At 40.4% G+C, this 26,838-nt stretch overlaps 1 protein-coding gene across 2 annotated transcripts in view; it reads right to left on the bottom strand.

The window, feature by feature from the left end:
* Positions 1-21,883, bottom strand: part of MAP2K1 (mitogen-activated protein kinase kinase 1) — a 36,617-nt gene extending 14,734 nt beyond the window's left edge. The window contains exons 1-5 of one of the 2 annotated variants that reach the window (XM_032194729.1): positions 21,727-21,883; positions 6,198-6,408; positions 3,877-4,023; positions 782-859; positions 188-239 (exon numbers count right to left, since the gene is read on the bottom strand). In XM_032194729.1, the coding sequence (XP_032050620.1) occupies positions 188-239; positions 782-859; positions 3,877-4,023; positions 6,198-6,408; positions 21,727-21,806 (568 nt within the window). In that variant the 5' untranslated portion in view covers positions 21,807-21,883. Of the gene's footprint in view, positions 1-187; positions 240-781; positions 860-3,876; positions 4,024-6,197; positions 6,409-10,691; positions 10,867-21,726 lie in introns of those variants that run through there. The other variant, XM_032194730.1, reaches the window with a different exon arrangement.
* Between the last annotated feature and the right edge of the window lie 4,955 nt (positions 21,884-26,838).

Here is a 26,838-nt window from a genome sequence, read left to right as displayed (position 1 = left end):
GATAGCAAAAATTGCAGAGCAATGACAGCCATAGTAAAAGATAAAAGTCTGCCTTACGCTACTCAAGAAAAATCCTCTGAACCAAAATCAGACTGAACCACAAAGAACATATAAAGGAAAAAAGTACATATTTTAACTTGAATTAAAAAAAAAAAAAGAAAACTTGCAATGCAAAATTTTATCTCACCTCTGTGCATTATTTTATGCTTTTCTCTCAGATACGTGAGTCCTTTTATTACCTAAAGACAAACAAAATAATTTTTCAGTTTATGAAAAGATAATTGCATGTTTTTTCTTGTACAAGAATTCCAACTGAATACAACATAACCGAAATACCAAAATGTAAACATTGCAAAAGAATATTTTGTTTAAATTTATACCTCCAGCTCACACTAAAGACCAGAATCAGCTGCAGCCTTACTGGAAGTTTTGCATATGCAGCTTGTTGCACAATAGATATGAGAAGCATAACATCCACTTTTTTTTTTTTTTTTAAATGAAATGTTGCCTCTGTTCTTATCCAGAAGCATCATCTGATACAAAGGCAGAAAAATCAAAGCTAACACAATAGAATGTGTTACTTGTTCCAGTGCCCCGAGCTACCAAATAACGACACGTATAAAGACTGCCTTCTTAAAAGGAAGCAACATGCTTTGAAACCCAGTAAAATTTCTCTCCCACATCCTCCAATCCTGGAGCGGCTGCTTCCTGAATCTGGCATTACCGTGCTGAGACACACATCTACCCACCTACAGCCTTGGAGAGCTACGAAGACACTTACCGCAATGCTAACTTTGCCCAGTATCTGCTCTGGAATTCTTCCAGCCTTTTTCAGTACTTGATCCAAGGAGCCGCCGTCCTGATAATAAATGTTTGAATACTCAAGCTTCAGTCAAATTTCTCTAAAACATGTCAAACAGAATTTCATTCTAAAGCCTAAATTTGGTGAGAAATGTTGCTTTTCACATGTGATTTGATATCGTTATGGTGCACATCTGAAAAAACAAATCATTCCTCAGCAGGAATTAGTCAGTTTTATGCTTTTTTTTTTTTTTTTAAATATATATATATATATATTTGTCCAGTAATAACATCCACTCAAACATTTCTCACAGTGATCTTCCAAGCTAGTATTTCCATGGTTTGACTCCTGCTAAGGAAGTGCTGAACACAACGAGCTGTTGACCAAGCATTAGTAGTTTTACTCCTGAAAGTCTGTAACTTTCAGTCCAATACATTAACATGCTCTTCTTTCTTTTCACACCCATCACATGCTATTCTTTTCCCTCCAAAGATAGAATGAGGAGGGCTGAAGAAGCATACATTTTATGATACTGATCCCAAGGATAAAAATAATTTATGATGCTGGAAAATGCAGAGCTGCTTCACAAATATAATATGTGCTTGCAGCACCCCATGATCACAATTAATCTCGCAGTCCTGTCCACCTCATTCCTGGACTAGATCCTACACAGAAAACTGGCCTCTTAGTCCTGCGTATCTGGAGTGACTGTCAGCTTCCAGAGGTAGGGGGTTGATTTGACACAGCTCTCAAAGCATCAAAATACTGTGAAGCCCTTAAGTTTTTATTTTTATTTTTTGTAAGTAATGGTCTTACTAATTTTACTAAGTAAAATAAATTGAATGCATGCCCAGACACCCCCAGCAAAGTCAGATACATTCCACTGTTGCTAAGGGCTTCTGAGAAGGAAAACCATAAAAAAATATATATACATGTTTTAAGTAACTGATGCAATAATAGGCATGCGCTTAAGATCTAGATTCTGTAAAATAGACACTATACAAAGAAACTAGGAAGTTATTTCTCAAATTAAAAAACAGTACCATGTTGTCCAGATAGTTGTTTGGTAGCTCCCAGTAACTATGACAAAAATCCAACTTGCAAAAAAGCGATTTCCTCCTGCCTTAACTTATCTGTCGGAAGTTTTCATCATTTTCACTACTCATATATGCAGTGCAAAAACTAGACTACATCAAGTTTATTACTTGAGGACAAACATCTAAAATTCTTATGAGAAGTGATGTATATTAAAAACTTATTTATCATGCCTTTTTGGGAAAAAACAAACTTGATTAAAAACGCACTACCAAAAATATTTTGTGTATATATACATGAAATGTTTTTCCTATAAACAGGCCACATTTCTGGACAGCTATTGCTTCTGAGACACTTGTATATTAGCAAAGATCTCATACAGAAAAAAAACTTTTTTCCCCTACGGACTAACTTCAATCGTGAAAGGTGTTGAACACAATTCACTTGTCTAATGTGCGGGCTGCAGCCTTCAGCATCTTTCAGGAGCAGACTCCAGACTTTCTGCATGTTAAACACTTGCTGATACGCAAAGTTATGCACTGATTTTGAATTTATTACCTAAAAATATCCCTCAAATCTTCAACTTCCATGCCTTTTCCACCAACAGCTCTTTGTATTTATATGCATGTTTTGCTAGAAGCCTAAATTTTGTCTGATGCTAACTGACAGAAAGGTACATACAGAAAAGACAACGGAGTCTCATCTAATCTCCTACCCAAAAGGAGAACAATAGATTACACCTAAAGATCTACATTATGCCAACAGCTTAATCACTTAATTAAGACTGTAAATTAAACAATCCACTAGCTATTTCTTATCTCCTTAATCAAGTGTTCTTTTTGTAAAATCTGATATCCAGTCTGTCTAGATTCAGCACTGAAGTAATAGATTTCATACCACCTTCTCTTAAATTGAAGATGTCTACTGTCAGCTATATAATTCCCTGTTTAGGAACTTGCAAACCCCAATTGCTTCTGTTTTTTTTTTTTTTTTTTTCTTTTGTATATAAATTGAGATTCTTTAGACATTGTATTTACACATGTAATTATATATCGCTGCCATCTGTCTTTTAGAAACGACAGATGTGCACTTCTGTGGCATTTAACAATGTATTCCTAAACAATGCCCAGACAGTCATTTTTAACATCTATTTTCGTCTCATTTTTCATGACTGTTTTCAATTTTGACGAACTAACTTCTGTATAATTCCCAATAGTCATTTGTATTTTAGGAGTATGCACACTTTCTATTCAGCTTGCACATGTTTAAAAACTGGATCATGATCACTTGTTCCTAGGCAACCATCAATTTGTTCTAAAAATTTCCATAAGAGAAGACCAGAGAAGCATTAAAACTTTCTCAAGAAAATAAGGTTTCTCTCCAAAGAAAGAGTTTTGTCAAGTGAAAAAGTAGTCTTAGATTTATTGTATTGCATGTTGTTAAAAACTTCCTCTACTAAGCAAGTGAGGAAAAAGATTCACTGACCTTTAATTACAGAAAATTTACTTTTAGTGTTTGGCTCCATATGGTAATAGAAAGGCAAACAGATGTCAAGAAGAATGTGTACTTTTCTATTAAAATGAAACACAGTTAAAAATATTTTTGGTATTAAGAAAGTTGTTGAAGTTCCTTCTAGGTTTGTTCACTGCCTGTGCAGTAATCTTTATGCCTGCAATTCTGTAAAGTTTGAAAGGAGACAAAATATAGATCTGTCTAAATCACAATAAATTACATTCTCATTATCATAGCTAATGAGGGCCACACAGCTGTCATACCAATCAGTCAGTGTGGTCTGATCCACGTGCTCTTAGTACTGCATAAAAACAAGAACGAACCAGAACAAGTGAATAGCAAGATCAGGTGAATATTTTAAAATAAATTAAGCATCATGGATATAGAAGAAATCAGGAATCTGAAACAGTTTCAGATTCCTTATTCACACAGAGAAGTCCACATTGCTAACTTAAGTCCCGGTGACGGCCAGGTTTTGCATTAATGATCCGTTAGTAACTTCAATTAGGAGATTTGAACGCACTTACCATGTGTTCCATGCAAATGCTGATTTCTCCATCACTGTAAAAAGCTCCATAAAAGCCCACAATGTATGGAGAGTTGCACTCATGTAGAACTTGTAGCTCACGAATGATCTGGTTGCGAATAGCTGGCTTGATCTCTAGATGAATTAACTGTAAAAAAAAAACATTTTTATTATTTTCCTAGGGGCACAGGGCCTTGCAGAAGGAACAGGTTGTTCAGAAGCTGGGCACTCTCCACCTTCAGAGAGTTTCAAACCTCTCTGGATAAGGCCCTGAGCAGCTCTGCTCTTGCAGCTGACTCTGCTTTGAGCCGGAGGTGACTACACAACCTCGTGGAGCCCCTTCCAATTACAACTATTCTATGACTTAATTGTAAAATAATTCCTTCTTATTGTCTTAGTAGCAAAGGGAAGGGCAAAACACTATAATACAGCATGAGGAGGGCAAAACATCAGTACTTATGAAAGATGCTAGATTTAGGAGAAAAAGTGAAGTAGAATGTATCCCTAAAATAGACCCATTTATTATATAAACCAACAGATGTTCTTCGTTATTACTCAAGTAAGTCATCTCCACACCGTTTCTGAGCCAGACAATCGACAAACCCCTTTAAAAATTTCTCATTAAAAACAGCCAAATTCCTATTTTAGTTAAACTTGTTAATGAGTAACAGCTGTTAACCTATTAAAGCTACTGTCAATGTAAGTAACAGACACTAACCTTTTCAGTTTAATGACAGATCAGTAACAAAATCTCATAGCATCGCAAAAATGTTACAAGGAAGTCCGGACAGTGATGCAGTAAGTTTATCAATGGGATACTATTTTCATACATAAACTTTTAAGGGGATAGATTTTCATATCTAAAAGCTACAGGAGTAATATCAACATTCCAAGTCCTAGATATTTTTGCCTTCAACGGAAAATTTTACCAGAAGAAACTCTGAAGCAAAATCCATTACAAAACAGAGAAGAATGTACAATTCCCCAATGTGAGAGGGAAAACAAAAATTCATCTTATCAAAATTTCAAGTTCTGATTATGACAGGAAGTCAATACATGAAAAAATTGCAGTTCAAACATCTCAGTTGCATCAAATATTAACGAATTGGGGTAAAAATTCCTGTTAAACTTGCAGTACATGAAAAATCAAGTAAATTGATTTAGTTCAAATAAGCCTCAGCAACTTGTATGTTTCATAATTCTCACTCCCTTGAAAGTTGGCACTTTTCAACACCTTTCCCCAAACTGTTGCTATACTGAGCACAGTTATTAAAGTCAGCGTGTGCATGTTCTCCTCTATTTTGTTGAAGATGACAGCGCACACTTCTTCAAAGGCTTTCAGTGATTTCTTCAGCTCCTCAGTTGAAAAAAATAGAAATTTTCAGTGCAGTGTAATAATGGCACTGGCAAATCCTCTCAAAGGAGAAACCGTTTCTTATGAGCTCAGGTAGCCTGCCAGCTTTCTGATCCACTGCAGCACATTGATGTATGCCTGGACTCTGCCTCCTGTGCAAGGAACTTCACTCCTGGAAGGAACAGACATGAGGAGCCCAAACACAAATCGTACTGTAGATGCATTTCCATAGCTGTATTTGATTCCCAGGGATTTTGAGATAGCTGTTCTTGTATACAAGATGAGAATTAAAATACCAGGACGGTTAAGTTAAACACAGTTCTTATAAGCTAGGTCACAGCTGCTATAGGTTGCAAAGCATAAAGCTGAATCACTGAAATCCAGTCTCCCCTGAACGAGAGACGCCTTTTCACACAGGAACCACCTGCATCCCATGAAGAAACTGGGAACAGGAGATGTCACCATGCTCCAACGCATTCCCTTGTTCTTAAAGCTCTCATTTTTTCTAGTATCCAGTAGCACCTAAATGCCATTTTCTGGTTTGCAGCTGAGAAGGAAGATCTTACAACAGGGCATACTTTTTCGATTTCTCTAGACTTACAGCCCAGAACACAAGATACTGTCACTTACCCTAACATACATCTTACAGTAACTTTTAATGCCTTCTACATAATGAGTCTAATGCATTTTCTCTGAAAGATACAAACACAGCTGAAAAGACTGTTTTTGTCAAAATGGGAGGAAGGGGGGAAAATGAGAAGGGGGAATAATATGTAACCTTTCATTGTTAACAGGTGGAATATTTTCTGAAAAATTTTAAGTGTAGGATAAGCAAGCACAGCCCTTCCTACTTTTTGGAAAGCTGGCATTAAGCAGTTTTTTGTGTCAACATCACTTATTTCTCCAAATACTTCAGAGAGCCTCCTCAATAAAAGTTATCCACAAGTTCTAGTTTTTGAGGCACTCACCTTTCTTGCCATTATAAGACCAGAAGGCTTGTGAGATACTTTGAATACCACACCGCCATTTCCTGCTCCCAGCTCACTGATCTTCTCAAAGTCATCATCCTTCAGCTCTCCAACTTTTTGTTTCTGGGTAAGGAAAGCTTCGAGGCGCTTTCGTTGCTGTTCATCCAACTCTAGTTCTTCCAGCTTCTTCTGAAGTGCTTCCAAATTTGTCCTGTAGAATAGAGAAAGAATAACTCAATTCAGCTGGTTGAGCTTGCTCAGCAGTTTTGCAAGAGGAAGAGCAATAGATAACTGAGGTCAGGGATTAAATGCATGACAGTTTTGCACCTATGTAAATTATCTAGATGAAGCAGACCCGTACAGTCATACCCATGAGAGACGTATTATTGGATCTCTGTTTTAAGTAAACAGTATTTTTTTTCCAGATAAAACAGTGACAAACACAAGCAGATTGATACCATTTCTCCATCTCTGAGTTTCTGTCCGAACTCATGCATGTTGAGGTTTGGTATCTACAAGAGTGGGTTTAATGACTCAGCATTCACGATCAGAGACCTCGTGAATCATAGCACAAGTCTCCCAGCTATTTTTAGTTCCACGTTTCCAGGATCGTGTTGTAATTTCCTACAGAGCGTGTGTTTCAACCACTGACTTTCACACAATTATATTACTAATAATCCACTTAGATATTAATAAAAAGTTACCAAACACAAACATGCATAGATTGCCACCGGAAACATGACTCTTTAAGTAGGATAGGAAACAGACCAAAGTTATTTAAAAAAAAGAAGTATATCTATCAGAAATCTAGGCTTAATGTCATTGATTACTACCAAAACAGAAATACAGGACTCTAAACAGAAGTTAAATTTAAGACCATAGACAGGGATTTGGTTTTCTGGGAATTCTTTTTTTTGACAGTTTAACTTCAGATCCTGTGAAAACACTTCATCTCGGTAATGTGAAAGCTTAAATGCTCATTTAAAATTTCCTGCTTCCAGCTACAACAGTCAGTTTCTACAGGAGCAAATATCTGTTTTGCTTAGCCAAATTTAATGCAACATTCCCATGGATTACAGTGCTGCTAGGATGAAAAACTTGAGGAACAGAATCTACTTCTGCAGAGCCTACACCACTTCCAATGTAAAAACTGGATTAAAATTCACCAGCAACCAAGAAAACTGTTTCTATTCATCACTTCATAAACATCCACTTACAACTCGTGCTGCAGAGACGCATCCCCTGGATGCCCAGGCAGGCACTGGTCAGCTCAGAGGACTCACGGCTGACTCCAAGGAGCTGTGACTGATAGTCCACAGACCCAACAGGAGGCCAGAATCACAGGATGAAGCCCTTACCTTGTTAATGAGAGCCTTGTTAATGAGAGCCTGCACTTCCAGCCAGGACAACAATCTTGGTTTGAATGTGTCTAAGGTTTAATTAAGGCAAATAAAGAAATCTCAAATATTCACAACTCTTTGCTAAACGATCTCTAAATTCAAGCAATCCCAAGCTCCTACTACATTTAGCAGTTTAAACGTGTTCGATGGGATGCTTACTGAAGCTAGCTTGGGAAGCAGTAACAGGTAGAAGAGCTTAGTAAGGGAAACAGAAGGAGACCTTTGACGGAAAGGTGAGCTGTGTTCAGTTATTTTGACATTTAAACACTCCAGACCTAAGATTACCAAACAATGATGAGAAAATAATGTCTATTTGCATGTCAAAAAGAACAAAAAAGAACAAGAACAAAGCAAGCTCCACAAAAATATTTGCCCTGGGCAAATGCCATCTGGGAATGCTGCTCAAAAGCAGAGGAGTTTTACATAGTAAAATCCGACATACACTGTCTAATGTAGTTACACCAAGTCTCTCTTAGATAGCATTTTCGTAACAAAAATAACTTCATCCTGTACAAATGGAGCAGGATACTGCATTTCCAGGCTATCCTACGAGAAGCAGCACACCTTTATTTCTGTTCTCATCCATTGCTTTATACCAGTATAGTCATATCTGTGCATAACCATACAACAAATATCCTGGAGCATCCACAAAGTTTTCCTTTGTAGATAAGCACAACTTGTTAGAACATTCCAGTTAATCTGACTTACAGACTCTTGTAAAGATGAACCATAAAGAGACATTTTTGAAATCTAATTTCTAAAATAGAAAACCCATCACTGGATACCGTTTTCCATGATGTGCCCAGTAAAACCAACAAGCCCCAGCCTAAAGCTGAAGTAACGCATGCTTTTACACAGAACTGAAGTTGCTCTTCTTACAGTATGACCCCAAGATAAAAATGGGAGTGAAGTTCAGTACCCCTTAGTGTCCTACAATAAACCCCAGCACAATGAATGACGGACTCAAGTTCTGTATTTTGCCCTAGAAGATTGCTGTTCTGAAAACACAAAATTGGTGTTTTTCAGAGGATGTGCACTGACAAACCCTGCCAGTACTCCCCACAAGCTCTGCTCGGCATCTTGCAGGGCAGGGAACGCACCAGCTGCTTGCTCTTGTAGGCTTTTGACATGCATTTGCAAGATACACATCATTATTTTTTGTTGAGATGTATGTTGTACTTTTTTGGGGGTCATTTTTTTATTCTGTTCACACCTACAGGTCATTTTTCTATTCTGTAGAAACCTCTGCAATCAGTAGAAACGGAGAACAGACCTCTGATATTTTTGGGGCCAGTTAAAGATCCTATTCCTCCAAATATTTCTTTATATCAGTAGCACAGCAACTTTATAGTGCATGCTCACTACATAAAATCTTTTACATCGTACTTTGTAGCTGCTTTAACCCTGCACTTACATTGTGAGTGACCAGAAAATACAGCCTATTAAAAAAAATCAAATTAATAAAGCAGTTTTATCAGATGCAACTTTTGCACAGACATTTTCTTCTGTATCACTGCTTTAAAGAAGTCACGACCAAACTGGCAAGAGCTCAGCATCTAACTGACCTTACCAGGGAATTTCAGTTTCCTTTGAAAAATCCAGTGTGCCACAGCAGCTAGCGGTCCCCAGCTTCACTTAGAAATTCCAGAGAAGGAACACTGAGCTTGCTGTCCTTTTAGAGATTACTGAAGAAGACAGGACTGCTCATTTGGAAAGATAAAGGAACTAGAGACACAGCGACAGAACACAGCATAGCTTTTCTTGCTCCATTTTGAAGAAAACAACTATTGAGTTTTTTCTCTGAAGCAGAAGAGGCTTTCAGGGCTTGGAGACAACACAGAGACGCTTGCGCACATGACCTGGAGCAGACAAACAAGCTAGTGTGATGAAACAAAAACTCAGTCATGCTGAAGCTTTAGCACCAAAGATGACAACTTGCTAATATAGCATTAGGCTAACACAGATGTGATTACTGCATATCTGCATAAAACTACTTTTTACACCGTTTGTTTTGATCTCAAACTTTGCACTTCCAGCACAAGTGTTTCCTTGCTTGAAAGCACAAATTACTGTTGGTGTCCTTGTTCAAACAAGCACCAGTCAGAGGACTCCAAAGGCTTTCACAAAAGGAAAAGCATTGGCGTCATGAATTTCAGCACATGAGATTTCTCCATTTATCTAGAATGTGGCCGCAGAAACAAAATAAAAATTAAAGTACACGATCTTTGGTCCCAACTGAGGCCAGACCTAATCCTCTAGAGAGGCAAAACCTCAAACTTCCTGACATCAACACAGAACCAACCAGAGCTTCAGACCAAAGTCACCAGAATGTTCTAAGCTCTAATGGCAAAACCTCCACTACTTGCACTGACATTCAGGACAGTAAAAGCAAATAAGTTCAGATCTCACTTGAATTTTTCAGGACCAATTCTTTAACTGTAAAGTAAATCAATCTGAAAATTTCCTGCAGAAGTAGTTAACCCAAAGACATTGTCAGATCTGCTGTCCAGTATGTAACTAAATAACATCTGCAGTTACCTTTATGATAACTGAATGACAAATAGCAAGGCAGAATTTAATTTTTTCATTCTGGTCCTCTGCTTGAAGCACTAGATATTAATCAATTTCAAATGTAAATAGATAAATAGAAAATATTTGTAGCATTGAAAGAGATGGCATTAATCTAGTTCCAGTACTTCAAGCAAGCAGGATTTATGTAGCTTTAGTTTCGTACTCAAGCTTCTGCAGGAGTCCTACTCCCAGCCAGGAACTATGATCAGTGTCCGGACCTTCCCTGTGTAAAAGCATCACAACAATGCTGCAGAGCAAAGAACATCCAGAAACAGATGGGTAAGTAACGAACAAGTCACTGCATAAAGTTGTACAAACTAAAACACAGACAAATACAGAAGGGGGAACACACACCACTTCTACAGTAGGACACCATGAAAACATGAAGGAAGTTTGGGAGCTAAAAGCAGCAGCACGCTGGTGTCCCAGTATCTGCCTCCAGAAGCAGCACTAGTAGTTACTTAATCTTACATAAAACTTACTCAAAAAGACAAAGATTCCTATTAAAATTCATCACCATTACCTTCTGCAGTCTTGGAGTTGTTTTTTCACTGTCAAAAAGCTAAGCCTCTGCCAGAGCTCCATCACAGCAGGAAATCATCAAACCACCTCAGCCCTTCGCTGTTCCAAGCACTACCCTAAAGCAACAGGTTATCCTTCAATTTATTACCAGCAGTTTTAAAGCCAAGCACACACTAAACATCCTCTGCTAGGGAAAGAATCCAGCTTTTGTAATGTGATCATCTGAATGAAGCAGCAGGGAGGTCAGTGCCGTTGTCCCCACTCGTTAAAGACACAGCGTAATTTCACAGACCACGTTCGATAAGTGGCAGAAATGGACAAATCTGCTGTGTAGCCAGCAGGCAATGCCACTCTACAAAGTGGACCACTGGACTTCAGGTGCAATTATTACACAATCTCTCTCTTCCAGATCAAAAGCTACAAAGCCACACATCGCATTCAGCAGAGGTTTTCTGAGGGAGGTTAGTTGTTGTCTCCTCCCAGGGCAGCACCAGGCTGCAGGTGTTGTGGAGGTGGGACTGCCTCTGCCCACACTTGATCGGGTAGGAGCCCTCCTGTAAGTCAGCATCACTTCTTCTGTTCTGCACTCGAGGAAGGTCACTGACAGCTGTGCAGCACTGCTGTGGCCTCCGAAGTATAAAGACACAGAGCAGAACTTAAAGCAGTCTCCTACCAAACACAGCCACCTTCTTGACTCAACAACCATCCTCTGGTGCATGGGGAGAGGTTCTGCTCCTGCCCATTTATACCTCACCAAATTCCCACTTTTGAGGCCAGCTGCAATCTGACATCCTGCACCCAAACCCATATCTGCACAGCCAGCTCCTGTAAAGCCAGAGGTTGGAAAGTTTTTCTGAGTAGGATCACTGCATGAGATACTTGGAGCTTTAAGCCTCAGGACCACCTCAGGTCCATAGAAGGAAGCTGATCTCAGAGTTTGTGCGTTGTCTCACCTGTCCCAGGATCTCACATCCTGACAATGGCCACATGGATGCTTCGAAATAGTACAGGGGGGTGAGGACAATGGGAGTGCAGGCACAGCAGTGCCCCTAGTTACTACTGGACTGGATGCTGTGTTAACTAGCCACACATTTAACCCTAAAATCTATATTAAAGCTGTACTTAACCCTGAAGTCTACTTCAGAAACATAAAAAAATGGTAGAGGAAATTAAAAAAAACAACCAATGTCATCTTTGCCAGTACCTTGTCACAAAGCTGCTCGGAGTTATTACTATCAGTTTTGCAAGCTGAACAATTAGCACAAGTGAAAGCACAAAGACATACATTCACTTTCAGATCTACTGTCATACGAGGATACAAGCATGGGGGCTGTTTTCTAGCATAGTGACAGTAACACTTTCCCCAAGCCTACACAGCTGTCAGTTTAAAGCAGAAGTAGGCAGCTCACTACATTATTTCCGTGAACAGCCTCAATCAGGGAGCTGAAACAAAGTACAAAGATGAAGGCATTTTTCAGTTTTGAGAAGACACTACTATTTTGCATGACTGTGCTAAACCTGGGCAATAAGGCAGTTTTATTATTTAACTTTAACAAAGAACAGCTCAGAGAATAACACGGAACAAGCAACGTGAGCAGTCTCGCAGCTAACAGGACAGGTGTCTCCGTCTCTGGGCTGACTCCAGCACAGCCTCATAAAACTCGCACTTAAAACAATTCAGCAAGATCTGAACTCACTCCAGGTGCAAAGGATTCTCACTTGGAAAAAAGGACACTGTATTTCAACTCCCACTTAGTTTTCACTTCCTGCAGCGTGTCAGAGGTCCTCCATACACGTCCCACTAAAGGAAGCGCTTATATGACTGCCCAGCACACTTGCTCCTTTCTAGCACCGATATTAACACCCCATACCGTTCCTCTTTCAGGTTGGAACAGACCCAGTAGGGCACATTTTGATATTTAGTGCTACCAGAAAAGAACTACCCAGTAAGAGCAAGAGGCAGATGATTCTGGCTAACATCTATTTCTCTGGAAAAGATAAATAAAATACTAGAAGTGTATTTTTCCTAACTTAAAGTGTCCTGCCAGACCAATAACACCCAAAATTTCTATTCCCATTTTTCCTGAAGCAGAATGGGGTATGTTTTAAAGATGAAAATGTGGTAAGACTTCAAACATCCAACAAACGACACAACATAAATAACTCCTTGTAGGCTGATCTGTCAGGCAGGAATATTTGCTTGAGAATTCTTTCCTCCTTTGCTTTAGCCCAACCAGCGTGCCATTAAACTTTGCACAGTTTTTTTATTCCCAAATAATGTTTGAATTGAAGATTGAGTTCAGCAAAGGAAAAAAAAAAAAGCCACAAGTGGATGGCAGCACCAAGGGACAGCCATCAGCTTCCTGCCCTGGGTGCCTTTTCCTCCCAGCTTCTTCTGCAGCTGTTCCCAGCCTCTGCTAAGGGTTACAGCCCTTTGTCCCACGTGGCAGCAGCTGCCAGCAAGGCCCAGGCACCCCTTTCACATATTTAATGCTGTGGCTAAGCTACACAAACAGTGCTTTGCTCAGTTACTAGGCTTCCTCAACGCTTGCTGCAGTAGTACATCCATAGTTTGTTACACATAAAGCCTGCAAATCCTAAAAACTGAGTCTCCAGAACTGGAAATCCAAGTCCTGGATGCTCCTCTCCCAAACACTGGTGCTCCTGCCGCCCATTTCCCCAGGCACCACTGGGTCTGCAACACCATGGGACAACCTCACGGAGCCCAGCTTAGTTGTCGGGCATTCAAAACACAACACAGAGCACAAAGATCTTACAGAAGTCTAGTCAGCCAATACATGTGGATTTAAACAATCCCTGGTTTTCAACTGTTTTAACTCTCTGAACTCCAAATTGAATTTAATGATAAAAAGGGATAAATATGGGCAACAGCCACGAAATCCATATCTTCACAACTTCCTTCTGTGGTAAGGGCACGGCTTCAGGGAAACACTATAATAAAAAGATGAAGTTACATTATCTGTTTATAGGGCCTGTAAAGGCCAAGGTTAGAACTGAGCAGCTTCAAGTGCAAGAGCCGAGCAGGAAGTCCAGAACAGAAACTGTCAAAAGCTGCAGCTGAGACATCAGGGACAGGCAAAGAGCACTGCCTGGACACTCAGGTAAGTGCATACAGAGAGCCACAGCTGGGATCCAGAGAAAACCACAAACAGAAGGCTTGTATCTATCCAGGGCAGGTTGGATGGGGTTTTGAGCAACCTGGTCTAGAGGGAGGTGTCCCTGTCCACGAACAGAGAGGAACTGGGAGGGCTTTATGGTCCTTCCAACCCAAACCACTCTGTGATGCTGTGATCTTTGCCCAAATTTGCAATAGAACGATTGCACAACACAGGACATTTACCAACAGAGCCATTTAGTAAAAGAAATTAATTATTTTGACTTTTTATGTACAGGCTTTAACAATACATATTTACACACACACACACCCCAAACATCTCAGCAGAATATCTCCGCATATAAGAACAGAATTTCTCCCCCTCCCCAGAAAAATGCATTCTCTGATTGCTAGATTTCTGCATTGAAGCTGTTGACTCATCTTCCTGCCACACTGAAAAAAGTTTAGAAAAGCAGAGAATAATGCTGAGTTGTGAACACAAAAAAAACCAACACACTGAAGGAAGGATGAGTTACCAGGAAGTTTTAAGTTTGTTTTAGAAACCTTCAAGCTGGTTTTTAGGAAGATACTTGTTCATACAAGGAAGCACGCAAACTGGCAATGCTGGAACATCTCTGTTCTAGCTCTCAGAATGAAGTAAAACATAATCTTGCTTCCATTCTTATTTCTTTTGTATGTGTCACGCAGCGACAGACACCACTGTTCACTTCCTCCTGCTGGATGCCTGTGAGGCAACGAACCCAGGCGAGAGAGAACGTCCTCAGCTGTCAGGAGGCAGAAGTTTGCTGGAATTCACTCTCCTCTTGTTCAGACAAGACTCAGGTCAATGGCTGAACAGCAGATGTTTGCAAAGGGATGGTGAGCAGGGAGTTAGCCTTGCCCGTTTGCTCAGTTGCTGTGGGCAATGACTGGCAGAAAGGCTCGCACACTCATTCCAAAGAATAAAAGATTGCCTGAGTAAGTAATATTGAACGCACATCAAACCAGAAATCATCTGCTTGCCAATTCCTAACAGTATCAGCAAGCCTTCAGAAGCAAGATTCCATTGCTTCCTTACAAAGGAGGAACGTGGGAAGACGGAATGCCCTCCCCAAAAATTCAGCAACCCAGAAACTGATGTTATCAACTACCATTGCTTCCTTGGAGAGACGATTTTGTGCTTTGGCAGTGGAATCCATAAACTGCTAAATCCCAGGCAGTCCCCAGGGCAGTGACGAGAGAACAAATGCAGCTTCCAGAGCAGCTGTAAAAAGGGTAACACAGGGAGGAGGATGGGGGAGCTTTTGTACTGGAAAATTTAATAATTTAAAGGGGCCACCTAGGTTTACTGCACATAACAGACAATTCCTTCCCCAGTTCATTTCAGAATGCTTCTCCCGTGTACATTGAAGTATTTAGTGGGTATGCACTCAAATTGCTTGCTGATGTATTTCCCACCTCCTGTAAATTTCCCACAATTTAAGGCTTTTTTTTCCCCCAGCTAGCACTTAAGCAAAGACTCTTTACCCAGATTAACAACAGCAGCACTGCTGTTATGCCAAACTAAGAATTCAGCTGCGTATGGGGCTTGCCTAGTCCCCTTCTTTTATTATTTTTTAAATGAAAAAGCCTTCTTTGACTATTAAGTAATACTGGAAGATCTCGAAGGTAATCTGGTCCTCTCGAGACAAAGATCTAAGACTATTCAATTAAAAGATGTGCTACTCTGAAACTGTTGTAATTACTGAATCTCTGCATTTCTCTGTAGTATCTCAGGCTCCAGGTATGCTGTCTCATAATCCTGCAAAACCTTGGGCTCTTGGCACAGACTCTGCCCCATTCTGCCCCCGGCCATTCATTCCTGAATAACCCCACTCAGAACAGATGCATTTCAAAGATCACCAAAAAAACTGCATATTTTCAGCTGTAGTATCTCCCTGATTAAGTTCACCATGGGGCTATATCAGTGCTAACATGAGCCCAAGCAGACAGCCCCACAAAAATTTATCTGGGATTCTTTGGTGGGTAAGTTCTAGGTTGAATCAGCACAGAAGCCTGACTCACTGAAAGAGCTGATGCAAGAAAAGGAGCCTCAGGAACACGTGGGCAGAGCAAGAGGAGGACAGAAGTTCTGAAGTAGCAGGATCTCGCATGTGTGCAATCGTGAAATCACACCTTTCTAATTCCATCTGCAGAACTGCTGTTGTAAAGGGCAGAAAAAGGAAAAAAAAAAAAAACTGCTGGCTCCATATTAACCACCAGCACTTGCCTTACCTGTGATACCACTGGAATGAAACATTTTTATGCCTGGTTTATTTAACTCTAATAAGCTGATTTATGCTTTCTGAACAATGACCACATCATAAGAATTAAAATAAGTTGCCATTACAGTCATTATGTCTACATGTGTGTGTGTGTAACAAGACTCAGTACTCTTACTTCAGTATTAACTGTCTTTTTGAATTTTCTTGTAAATATTTACAGGTCCACAGTAATTCCCTGTACACATGCAATGCGATAGCAATCTTGCCAGCTCAGTCATAAAATTTCAGGACCTAATCTTCCAGAACACGACACACAGAAATCCTCTGAAGTCAAAGGAATTCCATCCAGGGGCTGCCTCTAATCAGAGGCTATTTGGTTTTAAAAGCAAAGGAAAAGAAAAACAAAACAACAAAAGCAGCGGTGATCCAGCAGGCATTAAAACAAACAACTTGGTGAAAACCTTCCCGTCATTTCATCTAAACTCACATCCAAGAAAAGCGAGCCAGAGAAGATTTACTCTGTGCAGGATGATTCTGCTGGAACGAGGTCTGTTCGAGAGCAGCCCACCGATCCTGCTGCTCACCTCCCACCACTCCAGTTTTCAATGCAAGCATCAAAAAGTGAATAAAAACAAAATCAACCTCCCATCCCCACCTACTCCTACGAAGCCCAAACTGAAGTTCCCTTGAGAAAGATGCTGAAAAACATGAAAATTGCAAGACACATCACAAGCAAGCAACTTCTGGAAATGTCAATACAAATGGAAGTTCAAGCCACTTTTGTGTAATTCCCAAATTACTCTTTGACTATCAAATGCAGGCAGCTGCACTCAGAGGTCATGCCAGCTACTTGGTGGCTTCCTTAATGCAATTTGAACAGGATAAACAGAAAGCGACAAGAAAAAACTCACATTAAGAACTGAATTATAGTTTATGACTGGATTTTGCCAGTCAATTTCTAAGAAATTACGCATTGCTTCGAACGGTTCTAAGATGAGGATATGCTGCAGTTAAGACAGAACACACGTAAGCACTGCTGGCAACAGTTAGGTTCAGAACAGTTTAGAAAGCCTTTGGACTTTCTGTTAAGACACGTCCTGTGAAGAAATAGAGTCCCTAAGAGGTGGTAGAAACCTGTAGCCAGCACCTTCTTATATTCTCAAAAACTTACTTCCTTACAGCACACTAGAAGATGACAAATTCCATGTTCCACTTTTCCTTTCACGTGTTTCTTCCACATTTTTTTGCACTGTCTTTAGTGCCAGTCACCAAAAACACAGTCCTGCTCTGCTCGTTCCACCTCACATCATACCTCATCACAGCTGAGACTTGCTTGGCACCATCCTCCTGGAGCAGAGACTAAGGCTTAGGCTTGATTTGGGAGCTAGCAGCTGTTACCAAAATAAATAAGTAGTTGTGGATTTTGCAATTCTTTAAACAGATGGGAAAAAAACAGACTTCAATTGCAACCACTTTTTCTATATGAATGCTTATACAACACAAAAGTGACACCATCTTAAGAAGTTTTTAGTCCCAGGCACTTCTGGAAGGTTCAAATGATAGTACCAGAGAGAGCACCAGTCTTTATTTACTCAATAAGTAACAAAGCGAGGCTTAGAGCAATTCTGCTAGTATGTGCAACTGATAGACAGGCAAAGCAATCAGAAAACATCTCTTCTGAAATGAAAAGTTTTAAGCTGCAACAAACTTTAATGCACGCTCCTAACTGTAGCAGTAATCTCTTCCATGACAGACAAACGAACTAAAAAACTAATTACAAGGCTCCGTCTCATTTTGTGGCTCATTGGATTGTTGCATTCCATGACAAGATGTTGTATTGACTATTTACTCCACTTTTTCTAATAGCATTTTTTAAATAGCCTACATTACATGCCAAGACATTCTCTAGTCACAGCCTCTCATTAAACATAAAATCCATGCCCTGAGATCTTGAATTACCTTTTTTTTTTTTCTTCCCCTATATGTATCCTTCTGGACATGGGAATTTTAACTGGCAGATTTTCATCCAATATCCTGAGGTCAGTGGGACACTTCAAAACTCACTGCACAGCCTAACTCATAAATGATAGGTTTTGATGAATAAAAAATGTGCCAATTTCTAAGTAAGTTTATACTACAAGGCTGTAGCTATAGAACTGTTGCATTTTGTGCCTTCTCAGTCAACAGCACTTCAGGTAAAGTGACCACATTTAGATACTTGCATTTTTGATACTTGCTAAGACAAGACAGTGGAAGTTCTGTTTTGGAATGGTTTGTAAACACCATACACATAGCCCTTACCTGACCTGGCATTTACTGGAGTACCTAAAGCAAGGTGAAAACTAGCTGTGTTTGTTTTCACTGGCATTTTACATCAAAATAACTCCCTCATTATAAATACAACCCTTCCTTCTGCTTAACTGCTTTTGTAAAGATGTAATTAAAAATGACATGGAAGTAACTTTGTTCTCATGTGAACAAAATACTTATTGTAATACAAAAACTTCAAACGTACCCTCCTGCCTCTTTGCAAAGCGTCTACTTAATATTGCATGTCTAGTTTGGATTTAAATAAACCTAGAAATTGAGCAACAACTATCAGATATTCAAAAGGATGGAAACCTAAGTTTGAGAGGAAGAGAAAGTGGAGATCTTGTTCTTGTTCCTTTTGGCTGTTAAGACGGAACTATCCTGTCACTTTCAGTCAAAAGGGAAGGAGCATCCCTCTTACTGCGTTCAGGTTTCTTTCACTTTTCTCCCATTCTCTCTGCAAAATCATTGCAAGTGCATACCTGTGCCGTTCCAGAAGTACCAGAATGAAATTAAGTCTGCAGCTGGCCAGCGTCATCCCAGCCTCATTCCGATGATATAAAGCAACAAGTAGCTCAAGAAGAGCAGCACGGGGTCAGCTCTGGGTAACTACTTCTCAGCAGGAAATGTCAAAAACAGAAGTGAAGTTCACAGCACAGAAAAATCTTGTAATACGTGCTCTCTATTGTCCACTGAGTAGCTAGGGATTTGAAGGCACCAGAGAGCACCAAAATACACTGCACAGATTACAGAAGTAATAACTGCATATAACGAGCTACAAATAACAAAAGCTGTTGTCACAGAAAAACAGCGTGAAATTGAATTGAATGGGCCGCATGCACATATTTAAATTGCAAGTGCTCTACTTCTCCTTTATAACACTCTGACAGGATTTTTTAAAAATAATTAACACGAGCAAGGATCACTGTGCACTTCTTAACGCACCACCCTTCACCCCACAAGCATTTGCTCACTCCAGTCAATTTGATCCCAAGGCCAAATAAGGATGAAGACAGAGGACAAGACAGGCATGGGAAGCAAGACATCCTCAACCACCCAGTCTCCTCTTCTTTTAGTTTTGTGTTTTCCCCCTCCTTTCTGCCACGAAGTCCAAGTACCACATGCACCCATTCCCAGAAGTATTAAGCTTCAATATTTGAAAGCTAGCAGGGGTAAGTGGCTGTTCAGAACGTTGCAGAATCTTCTGACCCACAGCCAGAAAGCTCCCAATTTCTAACATAAGACCACTGCTAGCCAAACAGTACCTTTTTGATTTTGTGCTAGCACTGCCTTTGAGCCTAAGAAACTCCCTTCGTGCATTTACAGAGAGCAATCATATCACCTCTCACTCAGTCTTCATGTTACTTAACCAAATAATTCGAGCTCTTTTCATTCTCTCTTGAGAGGTTCACTTCTCTGAAAAAGAACAGGGAAGCAGCCAGGATCATTTGCATCAAAGTGACAGGTTTGTGTATGGTGGAAGCAAATAAGTAGCTGGAGACTCACACAGCCAAAACTCCATTAAGTCAGGAACAAAGCTTCAGAAAGTGTTAATATGGTAGTCTGCAGCTGCATAACATACTTGAAACACTTCACCATGTATACAGACTGACAAACACCTCTACAGTTGGTTTCAAGCACTGACCAGAAGGAAAAACTACACAGCAGGAAAGAAAAAAAGAAAGCTTGCAGATGAAAGAAAAAAAAAAAAGCCTGTTTTCAGCTTCATTCCAAAACCGTTTCCAAATTCTGATATTCTGATGCAACTATGCTTTGCAACTTAAAGTCTTTCACAATGAGGATTTATACACCCTCATCCCACAAATTAATTCTGGCTGTTTATGGGACAACAGGTTACTGGATTTACTTCTTCTCTAAGCTGCTGTTTTTAAAAATCTTTACGCATCTCTACGCTTGGCAAAAGCCAGGTATAGGACTAACATATAACGAAGAGCAAAAGTCTATATATACCAAAAGTCTCATATACCAAATAAAATCCAAAACAGAAAATGCAGCAAGACTCTTCACTGGTGTAAGCAAGACTCTACACTCCCATGGGTCTCTCTGTAAGTTTCCAAGAAGTAAATGAATATCAGACATCTAAGCAATTTCAGATGAACGCTGTTTCTTAAGTGAAGAAATGTTTAAGATAAGTACTGTATTAAATACTGTGTATTTGGTGCTTAACTTTAGATGGCACAATAAGCGATAGGTATATCGGATTTATTCCATAAAACAAGACCAGTATGCAGGAGGGATCCCCGAAAACTGTATAAGCTTATCTTCAGCTGCCTTGAAGAAAATCAACTGTAAAGTATTATACAGACAAATATAAAAAAATAACATCTTTCCCCCTATTGATCCAGAGCAAAAACTGTACCTAAGGATTATGTTCTGACTATTATGCAATCAGGAATCCCTGCCACAAGACAGTTTTTAAGAGCTCACCCTTCAGTTCGTCATCAAAAGACTTTGCTAGAAACATCACAGCAGGAGCTGTGAGATACCGAGTATATTCTGAGGTTTGAGCCTGCCTGAAAACGTGGCAACACCACCACATGCGGAACAATTCGGAACCTGACACTTGTACATCTCAGTGCAGCCCTGTACTGCATATCCTGACAGTGCAGTACGTAAGTACATCAGAGCTCTGCTTATGTATCCAAGAAGAGTGAAGTAACCATACAGGGAAAGGAATGCGCTCTTCCAACATGCATCTGTTTTTCACGCCTTCGTTAGGAGCTAGTCCATCACCTTAACCTAAAGACAGAGCAGTAAACACAGACCTGCTAACCTGAGGAAGCTCTTTTTGTGACACCTCACGGTGCTGCCATTGCAATATGAAGCCTGACTACCGTGCATGTGCTCAAGTGCTACTTTGTAAGCAACGCTTTAAAAAAAGCACGCCCACGATTAGCCTCGACTTACCTTCCTTTATTTTGTAAGGCATAATGCTGATACTAGAGCCAGGAAAACTCAAGAACAGCTTCTCCCAGCGCACTCACGGATTTCTCTAGCATTACAAACTAGTTACGGAGAAACAGCTTCACTGACATCAGCTTAAAGTCAAAAAGGGGACAGATAAACAAACCCCATCACTTTTCCTACAAATTCAGGACTCCCAACATAACTTCTCCCTGCACCCACGTTACTCAGGAAGGCAGAACCTGGCCCTCACCCCATCATTACATAACCCAGCCCTCTGACAGACGCCCCCCACACTACCCCCGCTTTCCTCATCCCCCCCCCTCACCCTTCGGGAGCCGCTGACCCCGTGAGGCGCCCCTCAGGGACACCCCCCCCATAACGGCCCCTCAGCGAACGCCCCCCCCCCGGGCCTGACTCACTCGGCGGCGCTGGTCCCGTTGACGGCGGAGCCATCGGGCGCGGGGTTCAGCTGGATCGGGCCCGGCTTTTTTTTCGGCATGGCGGCCCCCGGGCGGCCCCAAACCGCTGCCCGGTGCCGGTGCCTGAGGCGCTGCTCCGGCCGCCCCCGCTCCCTCCTCCCCCCCCCCCGCGCAGCGGCCCCGAGCTGGTGCCGGCGGCGCGCGGAGCCCGTGCTGAGGCCGCGCCCTTCCTCCGCACTGCGCCTGCGCGAGCCGCTCCCCCACACACACACACCCGGGAAGGTGAGGCCAGGCAGGAGCATGCGCGCTGGCGGAGGGTGAAGCCGCGGAGCTATGCCCTCACAGCGCTCTGCCCTCACTTGGTGGGAGGGGCTGGGGGGGGAGCGGGTTCGCATCAGCTCCGGGGCTTGGCCAAAATTTTGTGGGTTTGGTGCTGCTCTGTCCCTTCAGAGAGCTCTCACCGCAACCAAGAGAAGCAGCTCTGTGCAACGAGCCCCAGCATCTTCCCCGCAGAGCAAACCACGGTGCTAAGGCGTGTTTTGTGCAGCTGCTTGTTTATCTCCCTCCGTAATGCACCCAGACAGGGGAACTGCTGCATTTATAGCTACAACAAAACCTCACCTTGGGCTACTCACAGCTACTAATTTATTTATTTTTTTTACTAAACTAAGTGCCTGCAGTAAAAATTTTAAAGGAAACTTACACTCAGAGAACAGTGAGTTATAAAGAGCAGAAAAAGTATGAAAACACAAGGCCAAAGGTTTTATTCTCGCTTCTCTGGACTTTTATTTTGCGTAGCTGTTAGGAATGATCAGGTTTGGTCACAGGCATTTCATGCTTAATGGGATCGTGGTTTTCTCTGTGTGCGTTTCTGTGAAGTTCTGACTCACATCGCTGTTTGGGGGTTTTTGTAATTGCATTAGTTTAGGCAGCCTAAAGGCAAAACAAAAATGTTACTTACCAGGAGCTATCATATATTGGCACACAGAAGTGAGATATGGCTGAGACAGAATGCTTTATAAAACAATAATAGTGATAAAGACACCATTGCATATTGGCATTGTATGTTATGAACCCACTGATTTTTTTAACAGTTTTAAACATAGAAGTCCTAACTAACAAAGAACAAGGCTACAATCCTACTCCACGGAGGGAACAGCGTGTCTTGTATACAGGTTGTTTCAGGGAGAAATACACCAACAGAAATATGAGGTTAAAATTCCAGAGAACTAAAGCCACTTTGTCACTTAAAAAAAAGCTTCCACCTTGGGATATAAGCTGAGTGGGGGATATAAGCTGAGTGCTGCCTTGCTTTAAAATCAGCTTGCTTCCAAACATCAGGGCCAGGTGTGGTGGGTACACCTTGAATGGCTGAAAAGCCCAGCTCGGCCTGACGCACCACATTTACAGCCTGGGATGTGCTCACAGGGCAGCAGCGAGCCTTACCTTCGGTAAGAGCTGAGCACCCTCGCTCCTGTCCATCGGTGATCTCACCTGGCATAAGCAGACTTGCTCAACAGTAATGGAAGTCCCTTTTCTCCAGTCATGATCAGTGATCCCTCCATGCCAGTTCTCTTCCTGAGAAGGAGAATTTAAAAAGATTCTGGTCATTTATTTGTAGATCTCAAAAGGAAACAATGGAATATTGGTGTACCACCTATGGACCTATCTGGATCAACAGAGTTGGCTGGGTATTCCTTATGTGCGGTGCTTAAAACTAGGACATTCGTATGCTAATAGGACTCCGGAGGAATTACACGTATTTGACTTGTGTGGATACAGTCATCTTAAAACCTTGCCTCTGATGCTGAGATGCTGTAGACAGGTTTGGTAAAGTTTGTGCTTCTTTGGAAGATTAATTTCTCATTGTCTGAATCCCAGAGAGATGAGATGAAAACCCTTTTAAGGCCTGTACTCAGAGAAGTTATGCATCAAGAAGCACTTGCAGATTTCTTCTGCTTTCTGACACAGCTGCAAAACTCTTGCAACTGCTACTGTAAGTGCCTGTACCGTACAGTGCTCCAATCCATCAACAAATGGGACAGATCTACAAGAAAAGACTACAGTTATTCTGAAGTTTGCTTCAGTGGTAAACAAAATCTCCCACAGAGCTGTGAACCAAGAACTGAAGAAGTTCTGAGCACCTTGGTGCTAGGGCGGTGGTTAGCGGCTTGGTACTTGGCAGAGTGAAAGCTCAGTTCCTCTGGCAGTCCTGGCGCTGACTGCTGTAACTGGCATTGTGCCAGTTTTGTTTCTTTTGCCTCAAGTGAAGAAGCTTTTTGAAGCTGTAGTTGTTTTGCTATACAAGGCAGGCATATGAATACCTCACTTAAATTAATAACTGCTTCAAAATGTTAACAGATTTTACACTCCAATGAGTTGATTCAACCAGAAATTATTATAGAATAAAATACGATTTATATAGTTACTTGAGAATGTTTAATTATGTATGATTTTCCTTTTTTTTTTTTTGCCACAGCATTAAGACACTGTAGTAAAATTGAATGACTACTATTTACAGTAACTCAGAAGTATCAAGTCTTTCTATGCTAAAATCAGATTTTTTTTTCTAATGAAGAAATTGACCTGTAGATGAGGTTGTTTCTCTCTTTACACAACTGTGTGGGGAAACGCAAGGACTCCTTTGAAACACCAGCCTCCTCTGCAGAGAAATATTTGGACTGAACTAGGAAGAATTTTAGTTCTATGTTGTGAATTTGCATGTAGTTTGTTATTTCCCCCAGTAACAAAATTGTTTTTTCTCCATCATCATAAACTACATGCTGAAAATCTACACCAACAGATGAATGATTGACATACCTACTGAAAACAGAGGGTTCGGTATGGAGGAATTCTGAAGCATAGCAGGAAAGAAGCAGGCATCATAGATCACTCTAGCTGACTGCAGTGAGAGTGAATTCCATAACAAAACTTACATTGGAAATGCTTTGTATGTAGAACTGTCAATTCCACATTTTAATGTTCTATCATTTTCAAAAGTAAAATAATCAAAGCAGTCATTAATGCTTTTTTGGAAACTGAAATTATGAACAAGGTACATTATATATTACACAAAGATGCTGTATTGTTTGCAACTTCTTGCGCATTTTTTAAATAGAAAAGATTGAATTATTATTTTCACAGCTCTGCTAGTCACAGACATGGTCCCTCCATCAGATTCCAAACACTAAGAGACAGCTCCCTCCTCTGGAGCACGTTACACTTGCATTGCGAACGTAGTCCCGTGGAATCTTGGAGAAATTACTGAATTCACACACCTGTTTTAAAGGCCCTTTGACCTACAGACAAAACAAGGGGATTTTTGAATTGACTGAATACAGAAATAAAGACGTGGGTCTCTGTACTGATGCCATACAGAACCGTTTCTGTGTAGTGGTTCTGCAGGAACCATTTCTGTGATTGCTCTTGCCATCGTTGTCTTCCGCAGGCACTCCTATGGAATGACCAATTTTCCTGTATATGATTACAGAGCACATTTGAAATGTTTCAAAATTGTTATAGATTGGTTTGAACTTCTGTAAAACAAACAGTTTTAATTTCAGTAGATTTGCAACCAAAAAACAAGCATATTTTCCAGCCCAAACCAAAACACGTTTTGGGAATTCAAACATTCTCGGTGGGAGGAACTGCATTTTGCTCACTGAACAGGTGCTTCTGGAGGTGGATCCCACAGGAAAAGATAAAGAAAAAATATAAGGTGGTGTAATCTCTGTGAATGACTTCTGAACAGGCAGCCATTCTGATTTATTGATTCTAGCACCACTGGAAATAAATAGAACTGAAATATGTCCCTGTGAACAGAAATGCATCAGAGGAGCTTCTCTTTATTACTACTTTTTTCCATCATGGAACTAGCATACCAGATTTTGTCTAGTTTCTTGCATGAAAAAGAAAATGTGACTATAGGATACATTAATTGCACTACTGAATTACCCCTATTTTTAAAACTTAACTTTTAAAACGCCACAAAAAGATGCATATTTTAATGACAGAACAGATGCATGCAAATTTTTATGTGAAAGATTTAATACTTTGTAATTTATTTAGTGGCTAACAGAGCAATTTAAGGAAATAATTAGTCCCAAAAGCAATGGAATTTAAGAAGCCTGATTCAAATTCTAATTAAATTGGTCTACAGGATCAGAAATGATTAGAAGGCAGCCAACAGACATACCTTCTTTTAACCAGCCAGAGATCACAGTCTTTCTTGCACATCTTATATTCCTCAAGAAGCAGAGATTGAAAAAACCACTTTGGATTGGAACACTATCTGAAATGTTGAGCAGTGTACCAACGGCTTAAAAATTAACATTTAAGATGACTGCATAATATAAATCTTAGGTTATAAACAAGTTATAACCCACAAATACCTGATCATTTCTACATCTGTGAGGTCTGATCCACCACACAGCTACCCTGGTACAAATACAGCCTCCTTTGCCAAGGGCTCACTGGATCCAGAGCACTTTTATTGCATGAACAGCTTTGCCAATATAAAACCCTCCAAATGCAGAAGTAGCCAATCATCCATTTTATAGATTTTCTCTGCCATATATCATGTGTAACATAAAACAGAAAATGAGACATTTAAAATTAAAAAAAAAAATCCTAATTTTCAGCACTTTCTCTAATGAAATAACACTATTCGATAAAAAACAAACAAGCAATGCTTCTGTTTCACTTCAACTAGAAACCAGAAGTATTTTCTAGAATTGAAGCAAGGTTTTCTTTCTTTTTTTTTTTTTTTCCTATCTCCTCTGGCTTATTATTTTATCAGCATGTGTCTGCTTATTCATTTCCTGGGGGGGAAAAAACAATAATCAATGCCTGCTGGCATATGCTTTTCATTTAATTAGGAACATAGGAGGAGAAAGAACCACCTAGGGCATCAAATCCAATCTCCAATTAAACACTCTTCAAAAATATTGATTAATCAGATGCATAAATATGACAGGTTTTATAACACGATACTCCTCTACAGAGATCGTAAATGATCTTCCACTTTAACTCTTGGATAGTATTTTTTTATACTTCTCAAAGCACTTTTTAATATTCAGTACCTACCTGTTCTGGCTAAGACAAAACACCTGT

The sequence above is a fragment of the Aythya fuligula genome, chromosome 11, assembly GCF_009819795.1.
Source record: "Aythya fuligula isolate bAytFul2 chromosome 11, bAytFul2.pri, whole genome shotgun sequence".
NCBI lineage: Eukaryota > Metazoa > Chordata > Aves > Anseriformes > Anatidae > Aythya > Aythya fuligula.
The sequence above is the reverse complement of the archived record's forward strand: the minus strand, read 5'-3'. Positions and strand labels throughout refer to the sequence as shown.